The sequence below is a fragment of the Drosophila gunungcola genome, assembly GCF_025200985.1.
Source record: "Drosophila gunungcola strain Sukarami chromosome 2L unlocalized genomic scaffold, Dgunungcola_SK_2 000007F, whole genome shotgun sequence".
NCBI classification, from domain to species: Eukaryota; Metazoa; Arthropoda; class Insecta; order Diptera; family Drosophilidae; genus Drosophila; species Drosophila gunungcola.
In genome coordinates this window covers 1,669,648-1,691,766 of record NW_026453162.1, presented here as the reverse complement: position 1 = coordinate 1,691,766, position 22,119 = coordinate 1,669,648, and the positions used below count along the sequence as shown (strand labels likewise).

Below are 22,119 nucleotides of genomic sequence, written 5' to 3'. Positions count from 1 at the left end.
AATTGTAAATGTCAAAAATTAACAAAGTCAAAGAGTCACTTAGACCTCTGACTAGAAGTAAAGTTATAAAAAAGGCTACCAGTTTGCCAACGATAGTTGAACAGTTAAATTTTGAGCCCTCAACTTCTAGAGCAGTGCAGAACAGGGAAGCTAATACAATGACGCATCAGGACAATTTAGGAATGCAACAGGCAACATTTGAGATGTTAGGTACTGTGAAAATTTCCGACGTGATCCGGTCGATGCATGTTTTTATGGGGGAAAAAGAAAGGATAAACGAGTTCATCTTAAACGCAGAGGAGATCCTTTTAATGATTAGAGGGATGGATCAAACACCTATGGGACTAATGATCCTTAGGCAAATAAGGAATAAAATCCAAGGAAAGGCCGATGACATTTTGGTAAAATCAAATTGTGGATTAAATTGGGATGTAATTAAAAGAATTTTGATAGCCCATTTTGCAGACAAGAGGTCAGAACCTGATTTACTGAGGGAATTAAACCAGTTGGAAAATAAAAAACTAACAGTAGAATTATTTTACTCAGAGGTATCTGATGTACATAAGGCATTGTGTAATGTTATAGACAGGACAGATACGAACCCCATCGCAATTCAGGCGAAGAAAAAGTTATATGAGGAAACGTGTCTGGAGGCGTTCGTAACAGGTCTTAAAGGCAATTTAGGTAGTGCCGTGAGGGGAAGAGTTCCGAAGACGCTCTTGGAAGCATACGAGATAGCGGTTAAGGAGAGAGACATTTATTACCGGTCTAAAGAGGTACCCAGGAGCAATAATTTTAGTATGGCAGGGGGTTATAACAGGCAGATTTTTGGGTATAATAGAAACAGAGGATACAATAACAACTTTAACAGAGATAATGAAGGATATAGGCAACAAGGAGGATATAATAGGAACCCCAGGTGGAATAAGGAAGGAATTAGGAATAGAGGATATGACAATCAGTCGACCTCTAACTCTTCAGGGTATAATAAAAAGGCAATAATGCCAAAACAAGAAATTGCAGAATGATCATCAACTGGGCCTAGAGGTGCCAAACGATGGCAGTCAGGGCAATTAAATACAGTAGAAAGAGAAGAGGAGCAGGAGTTGAATAACATTGAGGACGAGGGAAATTTTTGCCAGAATGCCTCAAAAAACAGACAGGGTATATAAGGAAGAATACCCATCAGGCGACATTACCATACGTGGTAGTTAAAGTAAATAACGAAAAAGAACTAAAATTATTAATAGATTCGGGAGCTACAAATTCGTATTTAAATCCCGCAATGGTTAGTAAAGATCAACAGCAAAAATTGAAAGAAAACCTTGTAGTTAAAACTCCAATAGGGAGTCATAAAATAAACAGTTATATAAAAGATGTCGAGCTGCAGAAAATTGCAAAAGGGGAATCGTTTGATTTCTTTTTATTCCATTTTCATTCCTGGTTTGATGGATTATTGGGAATGGACATATTAATTAAGTTAGGTGCAAGTTTAGATTTAAAAAATCTCGTATTAAGAACCAAGATAGGGACAGTTAAAGTCCATTTGAAGCCCAATAGGACCACTGACATACATATCCTGGAGGAGGCGACTAAAACAATTGTCACCTTACCAGTTTCAGTAAACAATGGTTCATTTTTGATACAAACGACACTAGTGGAAGAAGGGTTAGAAATAACCGGTGGAATTTATTATGCAAAGAAGGGACAGGCCGACCTAGAAGTTGTCAACTTCACAGGAAAAGAAAAGAAATTATACCTAGAAAAGCCGTTGGCTGTCACTGCATATGATTCCAAAGATTATGTAGAAATCGAAATGCTAAGACCATTTAAACAGGAGTATGTATGCAGGGAAATGAACACAACGGAATTAGCTGGGGGTGATGCAAGCCATGCAAAATTGGATATGTCCCATCTAAATACAGAAGAGGCGGCAAGCCTTAAAAAACTGTGTTCGGAATTTCCAAGTATTTTTCACACAAAGGGAAATCAACTGACATTTACCAATGCGGTAACTCACTCAATTCCAACAACGGACGATATTCCTATCTATAAAAAGCCATATAGATATGGATTTAAACAAAGAGAAGAAATGAAGAATCAGATACAGGAATTGTTAGAACAGGAAGTTATTAGGCACAGTCACTCACCTTGGAGTGCACCAGTTTGGCTAGTACCAAAGAAGATGGACCTGTCAGGAAAACAAAAGTGGAGATTGGTGGTAGATTTTAGGAAGTTGAATGAGAAGACAGTGAAGGATAGGTAGCCGATGCCAGTAATTGGCGAAGTACTCGATAAACTGGGAAAAGCCATGTATTTCTCGGTATTAGATTTGGCTAGCGGATACCATCAGATTGAGATGGAAAAACAGGACATTCCAAAAACAGCATTTACAATGGATAACGGGCATTTTGAATATGTAAGGATGCCATTTGGACTGACGAATGCTCCAGCGACGTTTCAAAGAGTGATGAATAACCTGATGGGAGAGTTGGTGGGCAAGATTTGTCTAGTCTACATGGATGACATAATTGTGTATTCCCCGTCCCTACAAAGTCACATGCAAGATTTGAGGACAGTTTTTAAAAGGATAAGTGGAGCAAATTTTAAACTTCAAACAGACAAATCAGAATTTTTAAAGAAGGAGATAGAGTATTTAGGGCATGTAGTGACACAAGAAGGAGTCAGACCAAACCCAAAGAAGATTGAAGCCATAAAGCTTTTTCCTTAGCCCAAAACACCAAAGGAAATAAAGTCATTTCTTGGACTTATTGGCTATTACAGGAAATTCATAAAAGATTTTGCAAAAATAACGAAACCATTAACTAAGAGACTAAAAGGAAAACAACAGATAATCATAGATGAGGAGTATACAAAAACTTTTGAATATTGCAAGACGTTGTTATGCAATGATCCATTGTTGAGATATCCAGATTTTACAAAACCCTTCATTTTGACCACAGATGCTAGCAATTTTGCTATTGGTGCAGTGTTATCACAAGGAGCAATGGGAGGTGATCGACCAATCGCATTTGCAAGCAGAACGTTAAATGAGGCTGAAGTAAATTATTCCACAGAAGAAAAGGAAATGCTTGCCATAGTTTGGGGCATAAAACACTTCAGACCGTACTTGTTTGGTCACAAATTCACAATAGTCACAGATCATCGCCCACTAACTTGGCTCATGGGATTTAAAGAACCAAATTCCAAGTTGGTGAGGTGGAAGCTGCAACTGTTGGAATATGACTACGAGGTGACCTACAAAAAGGGGTCACAAAACGTCGTGGCAGACGCCTTGAGCAGAATTGAACTACAAGTTCACAACAGTGAACTAGAGTCAACTCAGGCTACTTGTGCGGCCCATACAAGTGAACTGGAATTAAGTTGCATTCATGTGGCAGAAAAGCCACTGAATGACTTTAATATCCAGTTAATATTTGAGGTTGGGTCGACACCAAGCAGAACAGTGGTGACACCTTTTAAGAACAAGACAAGAAGGACGATAACAGAAAAGGAGTTCACAAAAGAGGAAATTGCAAAAATTCTTAGGCAGGTGCTTAAACCATACAGGTTGTGTGCGATATACACGTCAGATGAAGTTTTTAAAAAGGTAGAAGAAGCGTTTCAGAGTTATTTTTGCAGGAGCAAACTGTATAAAGCAGTACGATGTCTTACCTTCATGCGGGAAATAACAGATATTAGTGAACAAAGAGAAGAAATAGAAAGGTATCACACCTCAGGTAATCATAGGGGAATAGATGAAACGTTTTGGAAGATGAGACGGGACATTTATTTTCCAATTATGAAAAACCGAGTAACACAGGTCATTAATGCGTGTGAAACTTGCCAGACATTGAAATATGATCGGCAACCGCAAAAGGTGGTATTTCAAAATACGGAAACCCCGTGCAAGCCACTTGATATCGTTCATACGGACTTATATACAATCAACAAAAACTATGTAATAACAGTAATAGACAAGTTTTCAAGGTTTGCCGTGGGATACACTATACCGGCAAGGGACAGTTTAAATATTGTTAAATCAATAAAGAAGTTCATAGGTCAGTACGGCGTTCCTAAAAAGATCATATGTGACCAAGGCGCAGAGTATGCCTCGGTACTATTCAAGGATTTCTGTAGGCAGTACGGAATTGAATTGCATGTGACGTCATTTCAACAATCGTCCAGCAATTCACCGGTTGAAAGGCTTCATTCAACACTGACAGAAATTTATAGGATAATTATGAAAACAAGGAAGGACTTAAAACTAGAAAATGAGCATGAGGAAGTTTTAGATGAAGTTTTCCTAACTTATAATAACTCAATACACTCCAGTACGAAATTGAAGCCGTTCGAATTGTTCTCGGGGAGAACACACGTTTTTGAACGGGAAATTAATTTCGATACAGAGCACGAGTACTTAAGGAAGTTAAATGCATATCAGGAGGAAATTTATAAGGAAGTTAAGAACAGGTTGGAAAGACAAAAACAGGAAAGGACGCGAAAACTCAATGAATGAAGAGAAGAACCCATGGAGTTAGAAAAAGAGGATGTAGTTTATAGGAAGGAGAATAGAAGAAATAAGTTAACACCTAGGTTTACGGAACACACAGTAGATGAGGATAATGGGGTTACATTCGTTACAAAAAAGAAACAGAAGATACATAAATCAAAAATTAAAAAAAGAATTAAACAAAATAAAAACTAATCAATCACGGTTACAGGTGCATATTAGTCCATGGACAGACAATGGAGGTGCAAGCACTAAAACGAGAAGAGGCGATCGTAAAAATGGAACTGGGAAAGGCAAGAGTAATGGTCGGAGCGAAGATGTTTGACCATATAATAAACTTTAAGGACTATGAAGGTAATATTGCACAGATTGAGAACGCGTTGTTAGACATAGAGAAGGTTAGATTCTCAGGTGAGGCAGTTCCAGGTGGTTAAGGAAAAATTGTATCAGGTGAAGGAGAAGCTAGAAGTACTTAAACCAAGAAATAGGGTCAAAAGAGGAATTTTTAATGGATTAGGGAGCATGATAAAAATAGTTTCGGGAAATATGGACGCATATGATGAGGAGAAAATAGGAAATAGAATAAAAGAATTGAGAAATTAAACAAGGTTTCTTACAAAAGAAGCGGCCGAGCAAAGAACCTTTTATCAGGAAACCTTGAGTAGGTTTACGAAAATTACTAAGCATATAAATAAGGAGCAGGAAGATATAAATTTGTTTATAAAGAATTATAAGAATAACGTATTTAGGGAACTAACACAAGAGCACAATGAAATACATATGCTCCAGCATTTGAATAGGATTAGTTACAGTATTGATTTGTTAACAGTACACTTAAACAATATTGCGGAAAGCATATTGTTAGCGAAACTTCGCATTGTGCCTAAATTCATTTTAGCAGAGACAGAATTAGAGAGGATTATACAGTTTGTAGAGAGTCAAGGGCTCAAAATTGTTTCAAATGAACAAGTTTACGAACTAATAAATATACAGACACAAATAAATGAGACAGACATAATATTTAGGGTAAGAGCTCCAATTTTTGAGCCAAATGTTTATCAGCTATATCATGTTATACCAATTCCAATTAATGGAACTCATTTATTAATAATACCAAATTATGTAGCAATTAATAAGTATAAAATAAGTTTCTTTAACAACCAATGTTCAAAAGTTCATGAAACTTTTATTTGTGAGAGCGAAGAGTTGGGTGTTGAGACAAAAGGAAAGGAGTGCTTGAGGAAGATTTTAACGAACAAACCACCAATATGCGATTCAGTAAACCTAGAGGGAAGAGAAATGGTTTTGGCACCTGAGGATGGACACATATTCATTTTCAATGCTTTGAACTTACCTGTAAACAACACGTGTGGAGAGGATATTACAATATCAGGGGCGTTAGCAATCAAATATGCAAACTGTTCGATCGAAATAAATGGCATAAAGTATGATGGTCAAGTTATGGAACATAAAGAGGACCATATAGTACTTACCACTACAATAAGTAAGCAGATACTTATAAATAACACTAAACAGGAGTTAAACCTAGAAGTTTAACATCTTGAATATATGAGAAACCTCAAAAAAGTAGTGTACATGGGAAAAGTACAGGAAACACATTTTTCCGTAATATATGGTATGCTGGTGCTTCTAGCCATAACGGTACTGGCAATATGGAGAATTAGAAAAACAAAAACAATCTTCACCCCCAATGCTTTTCTGCACAATGTCGCTCTGGATATACCACAGATGTGGCCATCGCTCCATTCTAGGGGGGGAGGAGTTACCGTACCGGTACCATCGACTATGCCACCGCCAAAACCTCCCCCAAAACCTCCCCGTGTTCTTTGGCGGAGGTTTGATTTGAATCTCAAGCCACAATAAAAAATATTCCGTTTGGAACAACCAAAGCGAACACATCAACTGTCTATATATAAACCTTAACTGAATATTGGATGAATAAGAATCACCGTTAACTATTTCATACTATAACTCGCGCGTTGTTATCCGGCGTCCAGTAACCAAAGTGGTTCTCAATAACCCAATAAATCCACATTCCGTCATCCATAGTCCATAAGCACGTGCCACTCCAGTCTGAATCATCTTCATTCGCTTGAGATGGCCCCACGTCCACGCAGCGCCCAGGCTCTGGATATATTGTCCTACCGATGCCGACTCTGCCGGTGTATCCACCCTCGGAGAAGCGGCTCCGAGCAGTTCTAATAAACAAGTACTGCGCGAATTGCCTCGCTCGCGAGCATTCGCAAATTTAATTTTGTATTAAAGTACCCCATGACCAGGCGGCGACAATACATTACGTGGACATTAGAAAAAACAGAAGAACACAGTTCTGACCTGTGATCATAAAAAATTACTTTTGTCTAAAATACCAATATCCTTATGTTTCCATTTTACCTAAAAAAGCTGTAACAAGAATTTTTCATCATCATATTGGCTTATCATAGATTTCTTCTCATTCAAGCATAAAATGCTAATTAAAATTAACATTCCAAAAATGTGTTATATATATTACAAAAATATGTATAGGAAACGTAAATAGCCGTTAGCTATTTCGAGCAGCCGAAGAGAGCAGACGTCTACAAAACGCTCCGTCAAGCCTTTCATCTAAGCCGTGTAAACAAAACAACCTATAAGACAATTCGAGTGATACTGTGTTTGTGAAATTAGTCGCCACGCGAATAACTTGCAACACTTGCAATTGACCTGCTACCTACGGCATTAAAAAACAATTTTAATTAACCTAAAACCCTTGGGTTGTTGTTTGTGCAACTGTTTGGTGAGAGATTATATCTAGTTGCATCTTCGGAGTTAATGAGAGTTTAGCGCTGCCGGATTACAACCAATCGTAATCAATCAGTTGTACCCCTTCGAATGCAAGCAGTTCAACACAGTTAAAGCAGTGCTTCTATTAACCGCCTTACTATGTAAAAAAAGTTAAAATAGAAGCTGAAACTACAAACTACAAGGCGACACTTCGGCGAGGGATCGGTGCATATCGTCGTGCTTATAAACAACCCTAAATCTCCAGCTTTTGGGCTTTGAAGTTGCTACGCCGTCAATGAGCAGCTTACTCCTCAAAACTACTCCATTCTCAAAGAAGCGATGCGTCTGAAAAAACTTCGGCGGCTAGAAGCAGTCTTTTGCCGTAGGGGTTTGGTGCACATTAAACATCAAGCCGGAGGGGGAGCGATACCCGTCGGAAGTCTTCAAAAACTTATCGATATTGCTCCACAACAGAGTTCTATCTCCAACCAGTCTAATGCTGCTACTCAGCAAGACGCAGAACCTGAAAACTCATACCGCGACATGTAATCGTATATAAACTATGCGTATGTTCTTTAATTTTTTTTAATTAGTAGTAAATTTCACGAATGTGAAATTTAGTTAGTTACGCTTTACTTTATGTGGAGCGCTTCAGTTTGAGTATGCTATACTAGTTTTAAGATGGGCGATGAACCCAACTTAGAATTATCAGAGACTAGCAGCCATGCAATGATTAATATCCTTGGTAATCGCCATAACGGGCTTAATGTATGTCACATCAATGCCCAAAGTAACTAAAAAAAATTGATATAATTAGGAATATGTTTGTTTAATCTTATGTGGATGTCATCTGTGTTTCAGAAACATGGTTTGTCCCGGGTGTGTCTGAGCTTATTGTTGAGTGTTGTGGATATAATTTATTTAGATCTGATCCTGTTGGCCATAAAGGGGGATTTGCAATTTATCTTCAAAAAAGACTGAACACAAAGTTTATATGTAGCCAACAGGATGGCAGCGCTATTGAATACATATTCCTTCAAATTATAAGTGCCAAAACTGCATCAAAAATCTTAATTTGCTGTACCAAATAGAACTGTTCCCTACTCTGATGAAATTGATCTGTTGGCAAATTTAAGTCTGCAATACCCTAATATAATTCTAGCAGGTGATTTAAACAGCTATCAGCTATCGAGCATCACCTCTCGGATAACATGGCAGCACTAAGACTGCATTTAGTTATCTCAAGACACGCGACCCATTTCTCAAGTACCACTGACACATTATTGGACGTATTTTTGTTAATGACAACTCCAAGATCCTTTTATATGACCAAATTTCAGTTCCGGTATTTTCAAAATATGACTTCATATTTCTAATCTACAATCTTGACATTCATTATAATGACCTTTCCATAGTTTATAGGAACTTTAAAAACATAGATATAACCAATATTTCAACTGAGTTTTATTCGTATGATTGGAACTCAATATACTCAATGCCCACGCTCGACTTTCAGCTTGACAAATTCCAATCCAAAATTTTACAAAGTTTTAATAGTTTAGTTCCTTTACGTAAGAAGTCCTTCATACCTAACCCACAATCCTGGTTTTACGAAAGAATAAATAATATCATAAATATGAGAAACTTAACATACAAAAAGTGGAAGCCATATACAATAGGACAAATGATTTATATGAAAAATTCAGGAAGTTACGTACGAAAGTTCAGACGTCAATACTCACTCTAAAAAATCCGTTAATTTTTCTGATACCTCTATTAAACATATATAGTCCTACTTAAGTAATCGTCATCAATGTATAGTTTCGTCTTCGTTTTTACGGACTACGGGGTGTACCGCAAGGATCTGTTCTGGGACCAATCTTGTTTTCAATGTATATACATGATCTTTCGACTTTAGTATCCCATTTTAAAGTCCACATGTATGCTGACGATGTGCAATTATACGTTAGTAGTTCTCTTTGTCGTATTAATAACTGTGTCGGTGCTTGTAGCTCTGACCTTCAAGTGCTAATGGCCTAGCATTAACCCTCAAAAAGTCAAAATGCCTGATAATTTTGAAGAAAGGATGTATCTAGTTTCGACCACTCCTTGACAACAGCTTCTTTAAGTTCTTTTAATGTTGAAAATGGCGGTCTATGAATGTAAACTTTGCTAGAGAGTATGCCCAAAGGTTCTCTTTTTGCTGGCCAGATCAAACCCGGAACTTTTCGCTTCTAAAAAAAATCGTTTGGAGTACCTTCACACATGAATCGGAGCATAATCCTATTAAAAAGTCCAGCAGTTTTTAAAATGTTGTTCTCCAATATTAATAGGAACGTCGTCCAAGAGTTTGATGTAGTATTCTGAATTCATTTTGTGACTTACGAAGCATATTTCACTATTCCCAGCGAACCCAAATACAGCACCCACCATTGGGAAGCCTCCTTGATGTACCCAATTCGCGTCAAATTTGGGCAGCACTCTGGTTTTCTTTAACGGCAAGGACCTTTATGCGTCGTTTATACGAGTATGACATTACATTGTTCGCCTCATCCATTGACGGATTCATTGAAGCTCAGAGACAGAGACAACTGTAAGGATACTGCTTGAGATACTGCTGTCATTTTAAGGTTAAATTCAAATTATATTCTTTTGTTATATTTAACGTTTAAAGGTTTTCAGTAGTTACTTTTAAATCGTAAAAAATATTACTTATACATTTAAGCCTCGCTTTTTCATTCCGCTTTGTCTTCAATATAGCATATAGCTCCTATAGGAGCAATCGAAAAAAAAATTTTAAAAATTATAACTTTGCTGTTTTTTAATTTTTGTTTTAGTTCTTCGACATATAGTAAGGGTTAAATATTTCAGAATTACGGTTTTAATTTCATCAAAATCGGACGAGTATATCATATAGCTCCCATAGGAGCAATCGGAAAAAAAAATACAAAAAAAAATATCATATAGCTCTCATAGAAATAATAAAAATATATAAAAAATTATCTAATAATTGAGCTGCAAATCATCATAGCTTCAATGTTTTTAAACACATACGCAAGTAAATCATAATTTTAAGGTTTTATAAAATATTTAATTCTTGCAATAGCTGCAAGGGTATATGAACTTCGGCTTTCCTAAGTTTGCTTTCTTTCTTGTAAGATACAATGTTGCTTATTGATGTACCGGCCCCGGTGGTATTTTATCGAATGGTATTTTTTTTACCCAATTCCTTCTAGTATTTAACTATCGGGTATCGGGTTCTGTCAATTTTCTCATTGCTCATTGCGAAGTGCGGTCCGGGCGCGTTTTTTCTCAGGGTGAGCTGAAATTTTTACTAGCTCTTCATTGGACAGATATCGACTTTGTTGCGGTTTGAGTTGATAACAGCAAGGCTATCTATAGTAGTGAGGTCACGGGCCCGGTTCGCTCCAGGTTTTCGATAAAGTGGCCTTGAACTTGTTTGATGACCCAGTTTGGGAGAGCGGGATTGAAAAGTCGTGAACGACTTTGGCGTAGGTCAGGGTTTTACTTCAGTAGCTGCAAAAAGTCGTAGGCGAACTGTCGGAAAAAAAGTAGTCATTTATTCGGGTTTATTTTGAGTAGTTACTTTAACTGAGTAGTGGTTTAGTGGACTTAAGCTTATAAATAGCAGTGATTTTTAAAAAATTAACGGACACCGGGGACCCTATCTAAAGAGCCCCGTAAATTTAGGAGACTCGTGCCCAGAAGATACTTACCCGGCGGACCTAGCCTGGTCGGAAAGACCACGTCGCCAGTAGAGGATAAAGTCACCTACACCTGCCAGAGGGCAGCGAACCGCAGCAGTATCAGCAGCAACCCAGTCAGCGGCAGTTGCAGCAGGATCTGCAGATTTTTGCGCGAACAGCTGCAGACTTCAACAGCGGAATCAGCGCTACAAGCAGGTATATCAGCAGCAATTATACGTAGCAGCAGCCAGGGACGACTACGAAGGCCACATATGGTGATTCCCTCGGTAAGTCCGGTCCGGGAACGCATACCCGCGCTGACCACTTTGTCATCCCTGGGGCCACGAAGCACTGTTTCAGGCACTCACTGGCCAACGGCTGTCCTTCGTCCGAGCCGACTCGTGCTGGTTTTCGCCGTAAGTCGACCATGACCAAGCGTTTTTTACTGCATTAAATAAATTGTGAAATCATTAGTTCATAAAGTCATCCAGTCAACCTTTTTGTTTTATACTCACTGTGAAATCTAATCTAGAATTAGAAGCCCTTTTCCGCACCTTACCCGCGCGTCCAACTATACCTAAATTGGGTCGCGATATTTAACGAAGGATGGGATTTGTTTAGCATTACTTACCTTTTTCAGCACGTCCCTTCTTTTCTCCTACTCACGATTAGGTGACCAGTTGGCAAACGCTTCCGAATTGGTGCCGAATTTTTTTTTTATTGGCCATTTTGCCAAACATTTTTTTTGTGTCTTAATATTTCCCTCGAGTTAATGCCGCGACGGTCAATGATCGGCATTGACCACTTCTCAGCACTTCTCTTGGCGACGGTCTAAGATCGGCCTTTAGTGTTGCTAACGAAGAGAATAGTTCATGAGTAAGAATAAAATCTGAATGTATGTATGTTATAATTAATCTTGCCCGAAATTAAATGTAAAGAAGAAAGCAGGCAAGCAAGCTTTGACAAGCCGAAGCTCATTTACCCCTGCAGCTATTGCAAAAATGTTTGCTGAAATGTTTGTGTTAGTTAACTTGGGCGGGGAGATGAGCCGGTCGTAATCCACTTAGAATAGACTCCGGTTTGCCGCAGATGGGGTGTGCCTCCATAATTATAAGGAAAGGTGAGTGCGTTGTGGCAATAACACCAAAGCCACCAATTTCGCCCAATTTTAAATTTAATAAGTATAAAAACACTTATTATGAAAATTAACTAACCATAAATGGTATTTTAAACTTAGCTAGAAAATACAAATTTTATATTTTGATAGTAATCATTTTAAAACAGCCAATCTACATATGTATGCTCAATTTATTCGTTCAGCAACATTTGGCGCTCGAACATATGATCTAATATTACGGAACCTTTTTCGTTTTCGCACCTATGCATCTTTTTTATGGAGTAAGTATAACTGTAATACTAAAATCAGTGTAACCAGAAGTGGACCAAACCTGACCAAAAAATTTTGACAGCACATACCAAGTAGAGTAAGGTGACTTTTTTCGCTCACCTTACATATGTAGTAGTCTCCTTGCGCACGCTTTCCGGTGCTCATCGTCAACCCATTGCAGATCTTTATAATAAGCTTATTTGCATGCTCAAATAGCCATGCCAAGCCAATTTGAAAATAAAAAATTCTTATAAGAGCTTTAACTAAAATGGTAACAAAAAATCCGGTAAATTGAAAAAATTTTTAAATAGTTAACAAATTCGAAATGTTTAAAATTATATGAAAAACATTTTTAAAATATTATACTAAAACTAAAAAAAAAAATAAAATACTATAATTTAAAAAATTAAATAAAAACAAAATTTTTCTTAGCCGTACAATTTTTATTAATCTAAGAGCAGAGTAGATCATGCCTACCCGACTGTATAGGCCGGTATAGGATTTGGGCAAATTTTCTAATACATTTCTGACTGTACATACATAAGATTTGTTTTATCGAGGCCAATTTTCTGTAGGCGAAGTAAGCCGATGTTTTGCCTGTTCCAATGCAGTCTATCCCTGAAAAACCGTTCAGATTTTTAAAAAAAAGTGAAACTCCGATTTTCACAGAGCACATCTACCTTCCACCATCCGATTTCAGCTGATCTGAACAGCGGTGGCTCATGAAAAAATAAACAAAGATGGTTGACCTGTTGATTTTGTTTACGTTTTGACGAGCCACAGGTGCTCAGATCAGCTGAAATCAAAAGGTGGAAGGTGGATGTGCTCTATGGAAATCGGAGTTTCACATTTGTTTAAAATTCCAACCGTTTCCATCGAATGGTCCGTGTGGAAAGAGGGCATTATGGACCATCCCTTCAACGGATGGTGGAAGGTGGATGGATCTCTGTGGAAATAGGCTATAAGCTGTTATAGAAATTTGGGAAGAACGTTCGTATGTATAGAAAATAAATACAAATGCGTGGCGTTAGCAGACTGCTGTATTGTAAACAAACAATTTTTTTTAACAAGTCTTTCAGTATTTGAAGTCATTGGAAGATGTACCTGGCGGTCATAGTATTCAAAATTCGTGTGAAACATATACTTAAATAGAGCAATGACCACAGGCACGGCACCTGGGGAGTCGGACTCAGAGCTTTTGCAGCCAGTGTGGAGGGCGCGGAGGCAACCCTCAATCTACCACTTAGCAGTTTTCTTTATCGCCGGCAGTCTTGCGGCCTGGTGTTTTCATTCATTGAATTTCTCGAGTCTGAGCTGGAAACTTCCCACCGCCCACTACCTGCAGACGCAACACGAGTTTGCACTTTACTCCGTGGAGGAGGTCAACACTTTTAAGGAGTTATATGATAAGAGCATTACCGACAGCATCTGGGCGAGTTACACGGAAGCGGAGCAGACAAACGTCAAGGAGGCGCTAGGAGCCCTTCGACTGGCTCATGAAATGTACCTGGCGGGGAAGGATGAAAAGGCAGCGCGTTTGTTCAAACACGCTTTGGCATTAGCCCCCCGACACCCTGAAGTCCTGCTTCGCTATGGCGAGTTCCTGGAGCACAACCAGCGCAACATTGTTCTGGCGGATCAGTACTACTTTCAGGCACTTACTATCAATCCGAGCAACTTGGAGGCGCTGGCCAACCGACGGCGTACTGCCGACGTGGTGCAGAATCTTGATGAGCGCCGCCTGGAGTCACTGGACTTCAAACGAAATGCTCTCTCCGCCATTCACGAGTCTAAACCCGCCCTGCGGCGTGCTAAAAAGGAAGCCTATTTTCAGCACATTTACCACTCAGTAGGCATAGAGGGGAACACTATGACGCTGGCCCAGACGCGGTCAATCCTAGAGACCCGCATGGCCGTAGACGGCAAATCCATCGATGAACACAACGAAATCTTGGGAATGGATTTGGCTATGAAGTACATCAATGCTAGCTTGGTGCAAAAGTATGTTTCTTGTGTCATGCGAGTAAGAACTTATTTTCACGTTTCTCAGGTTTTGTTTTTATTTTAAAACTGACCAGGAGTTTTTATGTTTATATGCATATAGGGTCGGAAACGCTGTATAACGCAATATATCCCTTAAACTCTATCCACTAGTGGCACGTTTGAAATACTTATTTTTAATTTATTTCAGAATAGAAATCACTATAAAGGATATCCTTGAGCTGCATCGTCGTGTTTTGGGTCATGTGGACCCACTTGAAGGTGGCGAGTTTCGGCGTAATCAGGTGTACGTTGGGGGACATATACCACCCGGTCCGGGGGACCTGTCGCTGTTAATGCAGCGCTTTCAGAGCTGGATAAACTCGGAGCGCAGCACATCACTACATCCCGTCAAGTAGGTGTAGAACACCTTTCTATACCCTAGCATAAAACTAAACAGTTTCATATTCAGCTATGCGGCTATCGCCCACTACAAGCTGGTCCACATTCATCCCTTTATTGATGGCAACGGACGCACCTCGCGTCTGCTAATGAACACGCTGCTGATGCGAGCAGGCTACCCACCTGTTATTATTCCAAAGCAGCAGCGTAGTAAGTACTACCACTTTCTAAAGCTTGCCAACGAGGGTGACATTCGGCCCTTTCTGCGATTCATCGCTGACTGCACGGAGAAGACTCTTGATCTGTATCTGTGGGCCACCAGCGAACTGCCTCAACAGATCCCCATCCTCATTCAGACGGAAAGTGAAGTCGGAGAGCGTCTGGCTAAAATGCAGTCTCCATACATGAATCACAAGTCGTCAATATCAGAGTTCAATGAATTCGGGTCAGGATCGCAGCCATGAATCTACTGAATGCATTAATTTTAGCTAATTCTTTTATGTGTTATTTAAACGTTATTGAAGTTTATGTATATTTGTCTATTGTAGATTGTTTTCTGAGCAAAAGAATGACGTTATACTGTGATCAATTTAAGCTAAAAGACAACCAAATGTATGCTGTAACTAAGGCACAAACCAACTATAGTGTTATATCTACTAAATAGGATTTTTTACCCACAGACCTCGTTTTTTCGCTAACTTGAAATAGTGTAACTATGCTGAACCTGCTTTTTGGCCAAAAATGTATATAAATCTGAGTTAAAACACAGAAAATCATAATCTTTAATTTATTTTTTTAAGGACCCTAACCAAAGTGGTGATTTTAAAATGTACTATAATTTTGTTTGATATTAGAAGTTTTTGTTAAACTAATGTCAAAGTACCCAAATATTATTAACAGGATTATTCCGTAACAAAAAAACAGTTCCAAAAAAAATTGTAAGTTTTTTATCTACAAAGGTAAAAACAATATATTTATTTAGTCGAATGCTTAATAACTTCGTCACAAAATTTGATATCACAAGTTTTTATACCCTTGCAGAGCGTTTTATAATTTCAGTCAGAAGTTTGCAACGCAGTGAAGGAGACATTTCCGACCCTATAAGGTATATATATTCTTGATCAGCATCACTAGGAGAGTCAATCTAGCCATGTCCATCTGTCCGTCCGTTTCTACGCAAATTAGTCTCTCAGTTTTATAGATATCTGCATGAAACTTTCCCAAACGTTGTCTTCCTGTTGCAGGTAAAATATATAGCATATAGCTCCCATAGAAACAATCGGAATTTTGGAATTACTGTTTAAGAATGATCACATTCGGACGATTATATCAGATATCTCCCATATGAAAAATCGGAATTTAAAAACAAAAAATAAAATAAATTGTAACTTTTCTATTATTAATTTTTTTGTAGTTGTTTTGGACATATCAAAATTTTGATAATTCAGAATTACGCTTTTGATTTTATTCCAATAGGGAAAAAATATCATCTAGCTGCCATAGGAACCATCGAATAGTTGGGGGAAAATCATCATAGCTTCAATGGGTTTTAACGGGTAAGATTTTTGTATTTTTGCAATGGCTACAGGGGTATCTATACGTCGGCTTGCCAAATTTCGCTTCTTTTCTTGTTTTTTTTTAATACTCAAATACCATGACCCGGAGCCGTCCCTACAAATATAAAAAAAATCAAAGCACACAGTTTCTGACCCCTGATCTGTAGTGTCAATGTAGTGTCATTACCAGTCGGCACCCTCGGGGACTTAAATTTTTGATTTAAGGTTTTTATTTTATTAATATGGGACAGCTATATAATATAGCTCCCAAAAAAACAACCGGACAAAATTAACAAAAGTGATAAGATTGCTGTTTTTAAATTAAATTATAATATTTTTATTAATATAGTTTGTTATTTTTGAATTACGGTTTTAATAAGCTTTTTTAAGATTTCCTAGAAACGATTGATTTATTTAGCGGAATTCAGTGTTTTTGAACAAATATCAATTATTTATTTTATTATTTATTTATTTTTTTGGCATGGCGAAGCTTGCTTTTATTTATCCGTTTTTGTTTCGTAAATGATTTTTTAGAACAAGTTGTAAATTTTTAAGGGCTCTAAACAGCTGTGGCTCTTCAAAACGTAAACAAAGTCAACAGGTCAGCCATCTTTGTTTATTTTTTCATGAGCTACAGCTGTTCAGATTAAGCCTATTAAGCCTAGAGTTTGATATTGGTGTGTTTTAAGTTTATGTTTATCAATGTTACAATTTCAAATGATTTTAATACAGAGCTCATGTATTCTGTCCCCATGTCTGCTAAAATTGCCCTTGCTAATTTTTTGCGCTTTTATTTATTGCTGGAATTCCAACTAAATACTTTTTTACATCACATATAATATCATATAATATAAATATTATATATTATATGATTGGTTTATCACAGGCTGTTGCAGGAGTTTGTGTACTCACTGGTTTTTACATATTTACATATCTTCTTATTTTTCAAAAGTTCTAGAAATAGGGATGTTTTCGTAAGAAAATATTTTTAATTTGTTAACTTTGTGATTACTGGCCCCTTGTTTTAGCCTTGGAATGAATATATCTAAATCCATCGATCTGTTAGTGATCATTTGGTCGACTTTACAGGTTACTTCTTTGGATTTTTTTTTTTTGTGTGATACAATTATTTTTATTTAAATTTAGGAGTGCATAGCTTTTTACTACTCTGGCGTTGTTTGCTTCATATACCGTTGGTTTTTTAATACGTCGATTTTCGATAGTTTTTATTATACCCGTTACTCGTAGAGTAAAAGGGTATATTGTAATCGTTTAAATGTATGTAACAGGTAGGAGGAAGTGTTTCCGACCCTATAAGTATATACATTCTTGATCAGGATCAGTAGCCGAGTCGATCTAGCCATGTCCCTCTGTCCGTCTGTATGAACGTCGAGATCTCAGAAACTACAAAAGCTAGGGATTTTGGACTTGGCACGCAGACCCTAGTTTTTCCTACGCAGCGCAAGTGTTGCACTCTCTTGGCCTAAACTACGATTGTTCTGTAGGGGAAAACTAATATTGAAATTTGTCATGGAACTCGACCATAGCATTCTTTCCTGTTGTTTTTATTATTTCTTTATGCATACAATCCTGGCACTACAAGTAAAAGCTCTTAATTTAATGTGCTAGTCACGTTATGTTAAGACAAGGGATTACAATATTCTAATTCTAAATAAAAAATTAACATTAATGTTAATGTATGTTACGTAGCTTTTGTAATTAGGTGTGCGGTTGGGCAAAATTTATATTTTGTGCGCTATTTATTGGTTTTATGAAGAGCCGAAGTTGACTCCAGAGTTGAGCAGAATTCACGAAAAAGTGATTCGCAATACTGAACAACTTGGTCCGGCTTACAATTAGATTATTAGTTCTTTGAGATGCACTAAAGCTGAACTTAGAAAATAGGTAAGACGGTTTCCTTGTGCGAATCATTTTGGGGAGGGTTGTCAAAGTTATGCGATTATATACATATGTATTTAAATGCCAATATATGTAATATTTTTTAGCGTGTTCAGAAATATGGTCACGGGTTCTCATCTTAATTACATATCGTGCGATATTTTTGAATACTATATTCATCTTTTTAAAGCTGGTAGCATCAAAACTTCCAAAAATAGATATGTCTTGGCAACCAACAATCTTATTTCAATTGGAAGATATTGCTGGCTTACGTCGAGTTGTCTTAAAAGTCTGTTCGTTTTTGCCATTACTCTATTAATGTGGTCGTTTCAGGTTAAGGTATTGTTGAGTGTGAACCCCTGGGTAATTGCGTTGTCGACATAAGGTAGTGTTGTATAATCCATTTGAACCGGTTGAAAATTTTCTGTTTTGATTTTCTTCTTGTAAATCACCATTTACTTCGACTTTTTGGGGTCTAAGGCTATAGACTATTTGCACTTTCCCATTGACTAATGCACTGAAGGTCAGAGTTACAAGCAAGAACACAGTCATTAGTACAACAAGGAGGATTACTAACATATAATGGCACATCATCAGCATACAAGTGAACTTTGCAATGGGACATAATAGTAGGAAGATCATTTACATACATACATTGAAGACAAGATTGGCCCCAAAACAGATCCTTGGTGTACACCCCGTGTAGACTATCAAAATGAAAACGATCTAGATGCTGAAAAACACATGATGGCGATTGCTTAGATAGGACGATAAAAAATTAATAGAGTGGTCAGAAAAACAAAAAAAAAAGTTCGTCAGTTTATTGTAGAGAACTGCGTGGTTAACTGTATCGAACGCTTTGCTAAAATCAAGAAGTGTTAGCAGTATAACTTGACTGTTGTCAACTTCTTTTGTGTATTACTGTGGCAGCTGTGCAGCTTCTGAGGGGACGAAATCTAGAATAAAAATTGAACATTAGATTGTTTTGTTGGATGAATTGTTTTGCCTGAAATTTCCATATTTGTTCCAAAGCTTTTGAGAGATAGGGAAGAATCGCTATAGGCCTATATTCTTTCATTCCTTTGGGTATAGTGATATTTTTTAAATTTTCCACAGTTCAGGAAAGGTAGAAGATGTAATGTCAGAGTTAAAAATATGTGTAACAAGTAGTAATATTTGTGGCAGTGAAATTTTTGTAAATTGTGGATTAAAATTGTCTAATGCCCTCTTTCCAAAAAGTCCATCCTTTGGAAACGGTTGGAATTTTTAACAAATGTGAAACTCCGATTTCCAAAGACAGCTATATGGATACTGCTTGAGATTTTTTTGGTAATAAGTTCACGGTCACACTGCCTTTTTAACGTCAAATTTCAAACTTCATTCTTTTATTACATTGTGATTATCCTTTACCTCTAAATAGTAAAAAATATATTGTATTTATTATTGTTTTGTCGCTAATAGATGAGCAAAATTGTAACCTTTAAATAAAATTTTGCTCATTGATATATCGGCCCGTTGGTATTTTATCGAACGGTTTGTCTTTTACCTAATTCCGTCTAGTATTTTACTATCGGGTATCGGGTTCTGTCAATTTTCTTTATTCATTGCTCATTGGAAACGTCACACGTTTGTCATGCGCGCAATTACGTAAAATCGTAAAATTAAATGAGCAATGAATGAGGTAAACAATGTCAAGAAGCCCATTAGTGCTTAACAAAGTTTTTTTCTCGAACTCTTTCACTTTTGCGTCTATACGCGTTCTTTTACTTCTGCGTTTTTGTGTTTATTATTTTGGGTTTATCATTTTGTGTTTTCATTTGGTTTCTGATCCCAGTGTCAAATCGACTAAGGTACTTATTAATTACTTCTATTTTTTGCGCAATAAATTACATTATTGTGTTTTGTGGTTCCTGACTACGAATAAATAGGTGAAAGCTTGCGACAAGACCGATTTCTTGGCAAATAACGGTAAAAACTGATATTTTTGTTTGCATCTGTCATCTTAAAATGACGGGCCGATCTGGCAACATCACCTGGACAGGGAGTTTATCGATATAATATCGCATTCGTGTATGTTATCGAAATATTATCGGAATGATTGTTTCAATGTGCAACATGTACATATATGCAGGAAAAATTAATTAATTTTAAACCAATTTTTGACTGCAGCACTTGCATTCCCATCGTCAATACCCTAACACCTTTCTGCCTTCCTGCACCATATCTGAATAAACTATATAAACAGAAAATAATACCATTAATTAATTAATACCATTATGTTTTGGTATCCCGACGATATAAGACTAAGTCTTTTCAGATGCATCGGTCACTTTGTGATTGTTACATTAAAACTTAAATACTTTGCGATTCGTACAACAAAACTTAAATACTAGAAGTACAATGACATTACCTTTCGTTACAATTACAATACTCATTTTAACATTTACAGATTAATACATTTAATAGGTTTTGGTGACACGAGTAACATAAAGAAATGAATTGAATTTGAAACAAAATGAGATTAACATTAAAAATAATAAATAAAAATTAAAATAAGAATAATAATTAGCTTGAGCCTTTTAAATAGTTTATAAGTTCGTTTTTAAAGTGCGTTTCATTTCTTATACATTTTATATTGTTTGGGAGGTTATTCAAATAGCGAACAGCATGTATGAAAAAGTGTTTTTCCTCATCGCCAATTTTAATCTTTTGCAGACAATGTTGTTTGTTCTAGTAGACGAAGCCAGTTGAACATGTTCAATAAAGTACTGCTGCTCTTTTTTAGTCAGGAGTTTATGCAGAAATAGGAGGGTTTTTAACTTAATCCATGACTCAAAGCTTACTTCAAAAATTTTATTTGAGTAACATGTTATGTGCTCCCTGCGGTTTAAATTAAAAACATATCGCGCAATTGAGTTGAAGGCAACTTTTAGTCTTCGCATGCTTATAGCGTTGCATGATCCAAATACTTCAATACCGTAAAACAAAGTTGGTTTTCGCTACAAGCATCCTGATATTCTGTGGAATAAGGTTTCTGGAAAAGGAAAGCTGCCTGAGCATGCCATATGCTTTTCCTGTGGCTTTGTTCACATGGTCATCCCACGTTAATGTGGAATTAAATTGTATTCCCAGGTTTGTGGCTCGTTTAACAAATTATATTTCAACATTTTTTACCTAAATCTTTGGAAGTCAGCTAAAGTCAATTGATTTTTTATGAATTAGAATGCATTTTGATTTGGATGGATTGAATCTTAACCCGTTCGCATCAGCCCAATCATTTATTTTTTTAATTTCATTGTTGCTAATTTTAATACACTCACTAATTTCACTTATTGGAAGGCTAACATATAACTGGATATCTGCATGTAGGTGCACATCAAAAACAGAAATTTTTGAAATCATTTGCATATAACGAGAAAAGCAGTGGACCTAAAACTGAGCCTTGTGGGACTCCTTGTGTGAGAGGCAGAAATGAAGATTTTTGCGACCCGGAGACGACGGCCTGCACCCTGTTTGTGAGGTATGTTCGGATGAGGTTTATTGCACTTGAAGAGAAATTGTACAAAGTGCGAATCTTTGTATAGAGTATTTCGTGGTTTATCGAGTCAAATGCTTTGCTAAAGTCAAGAAGTGTTAGGAGTGTTACTTTGCTGTCATCGATTTTTTGGCGAATGTCTTCGGATATCTTTAAAATGGCAGTTGTAAAACTTCTGTGCTTTTTGAATCCTGATTGCTTGCAACTTAGAAAATTATTGTTCTCCAGGTGAATTTGCATCTGCAGGGCAACTAATTGCTCAAAAGACTTTGCAAGGAAAGGCAAGATGGAAATTGGTCTAAATTCATTTTTTGGTTTCGGGACGGGCAAAATTTTATGTTTAGCTTACATATAGA

The 22,119-nt window shown here is 37.0% G+C and overlaps 1 protein-coding gene and 1 long non-coding RNA gene across 3 annotated transcripts; one reads left to right on the top strand and one right to left on the bottom strand.

Annotated features, from left to right (window-relative positions):
• Positions 1-10,964: 10,964 nt before the first annotated feature.
• On the bottom strand, positions 10,965-11,827 carry LOC128253250 (uncharacterized). Its single transcript, XR_008267417.1, has 3 exons — positions 11,636-11,827; positions 11,520-11,581; positions 10,965-11,449 (listed from the first exon to the last, which is right to left on the bottom strand). It is a non-coding gene; the product is annotated as an uncharacterized LOC128253250 (long non-coding RNA).
• A 1,538-nt stretch (positions 11,828-13,365) lies between these two features.
• Positions 13,366-15,661, top strand: LOC128253227 (protein adenylyltransferase Fic). 2 transcript variants are annotated; one of them, XM_052981485.1, is made up of 3 exons: positions 13,372-14,392; positions 14,583-14,786; positions 14,844-15,661. In XM_052981485.1, exons 1-3 carry the CDS (start codon positions 13,548-13,550, stop codon positions 15,235-15,237), a joined length of 1,443 nt encoding a protein of 480 aa, XP_052837445.1. In that variant the 5' UTR covers positions 13,372-13,547; the 3' UTR covers positions 15,238-15,661. The 2 variants fall into 2 exon arrangements, with proteins under 2 accessions (XP_052837446.1, XP_052837445.1); XM_052981486.1 differs by lacking the exon at positions 14,844-15,661 and having other exon boundaries at positions 13,366-14,392; positions 14,588-14,721.
• Positions 15,662-22,119: the final 6,458 nt, after the last annotated feature.

Bases quoted from the DNA above. Each gene is read 5' to 3' on its own strand.
- LOC128253227 (XM_052981485.1), top strand. From the start codon at position 13,548: ATGACCACAGGCACGGCACCTGGGGAGTCGGACTCAGAGCTTTTGCAG. The intron at 14,393-14,582 runs GTATGTTTCTTG...AATTTATTTCAG, and splicing joins AATGCTAGCTTGGTGCAAAA to AATAGAAATCACTATAAAGG. The intron at 14,787-14,843 runs GTAGGTGTAGAA...TTTCATATTCAG, and splicing joins ACATCACTACATCCCGTCAA to CTATGCGGCTATCGCCCACT.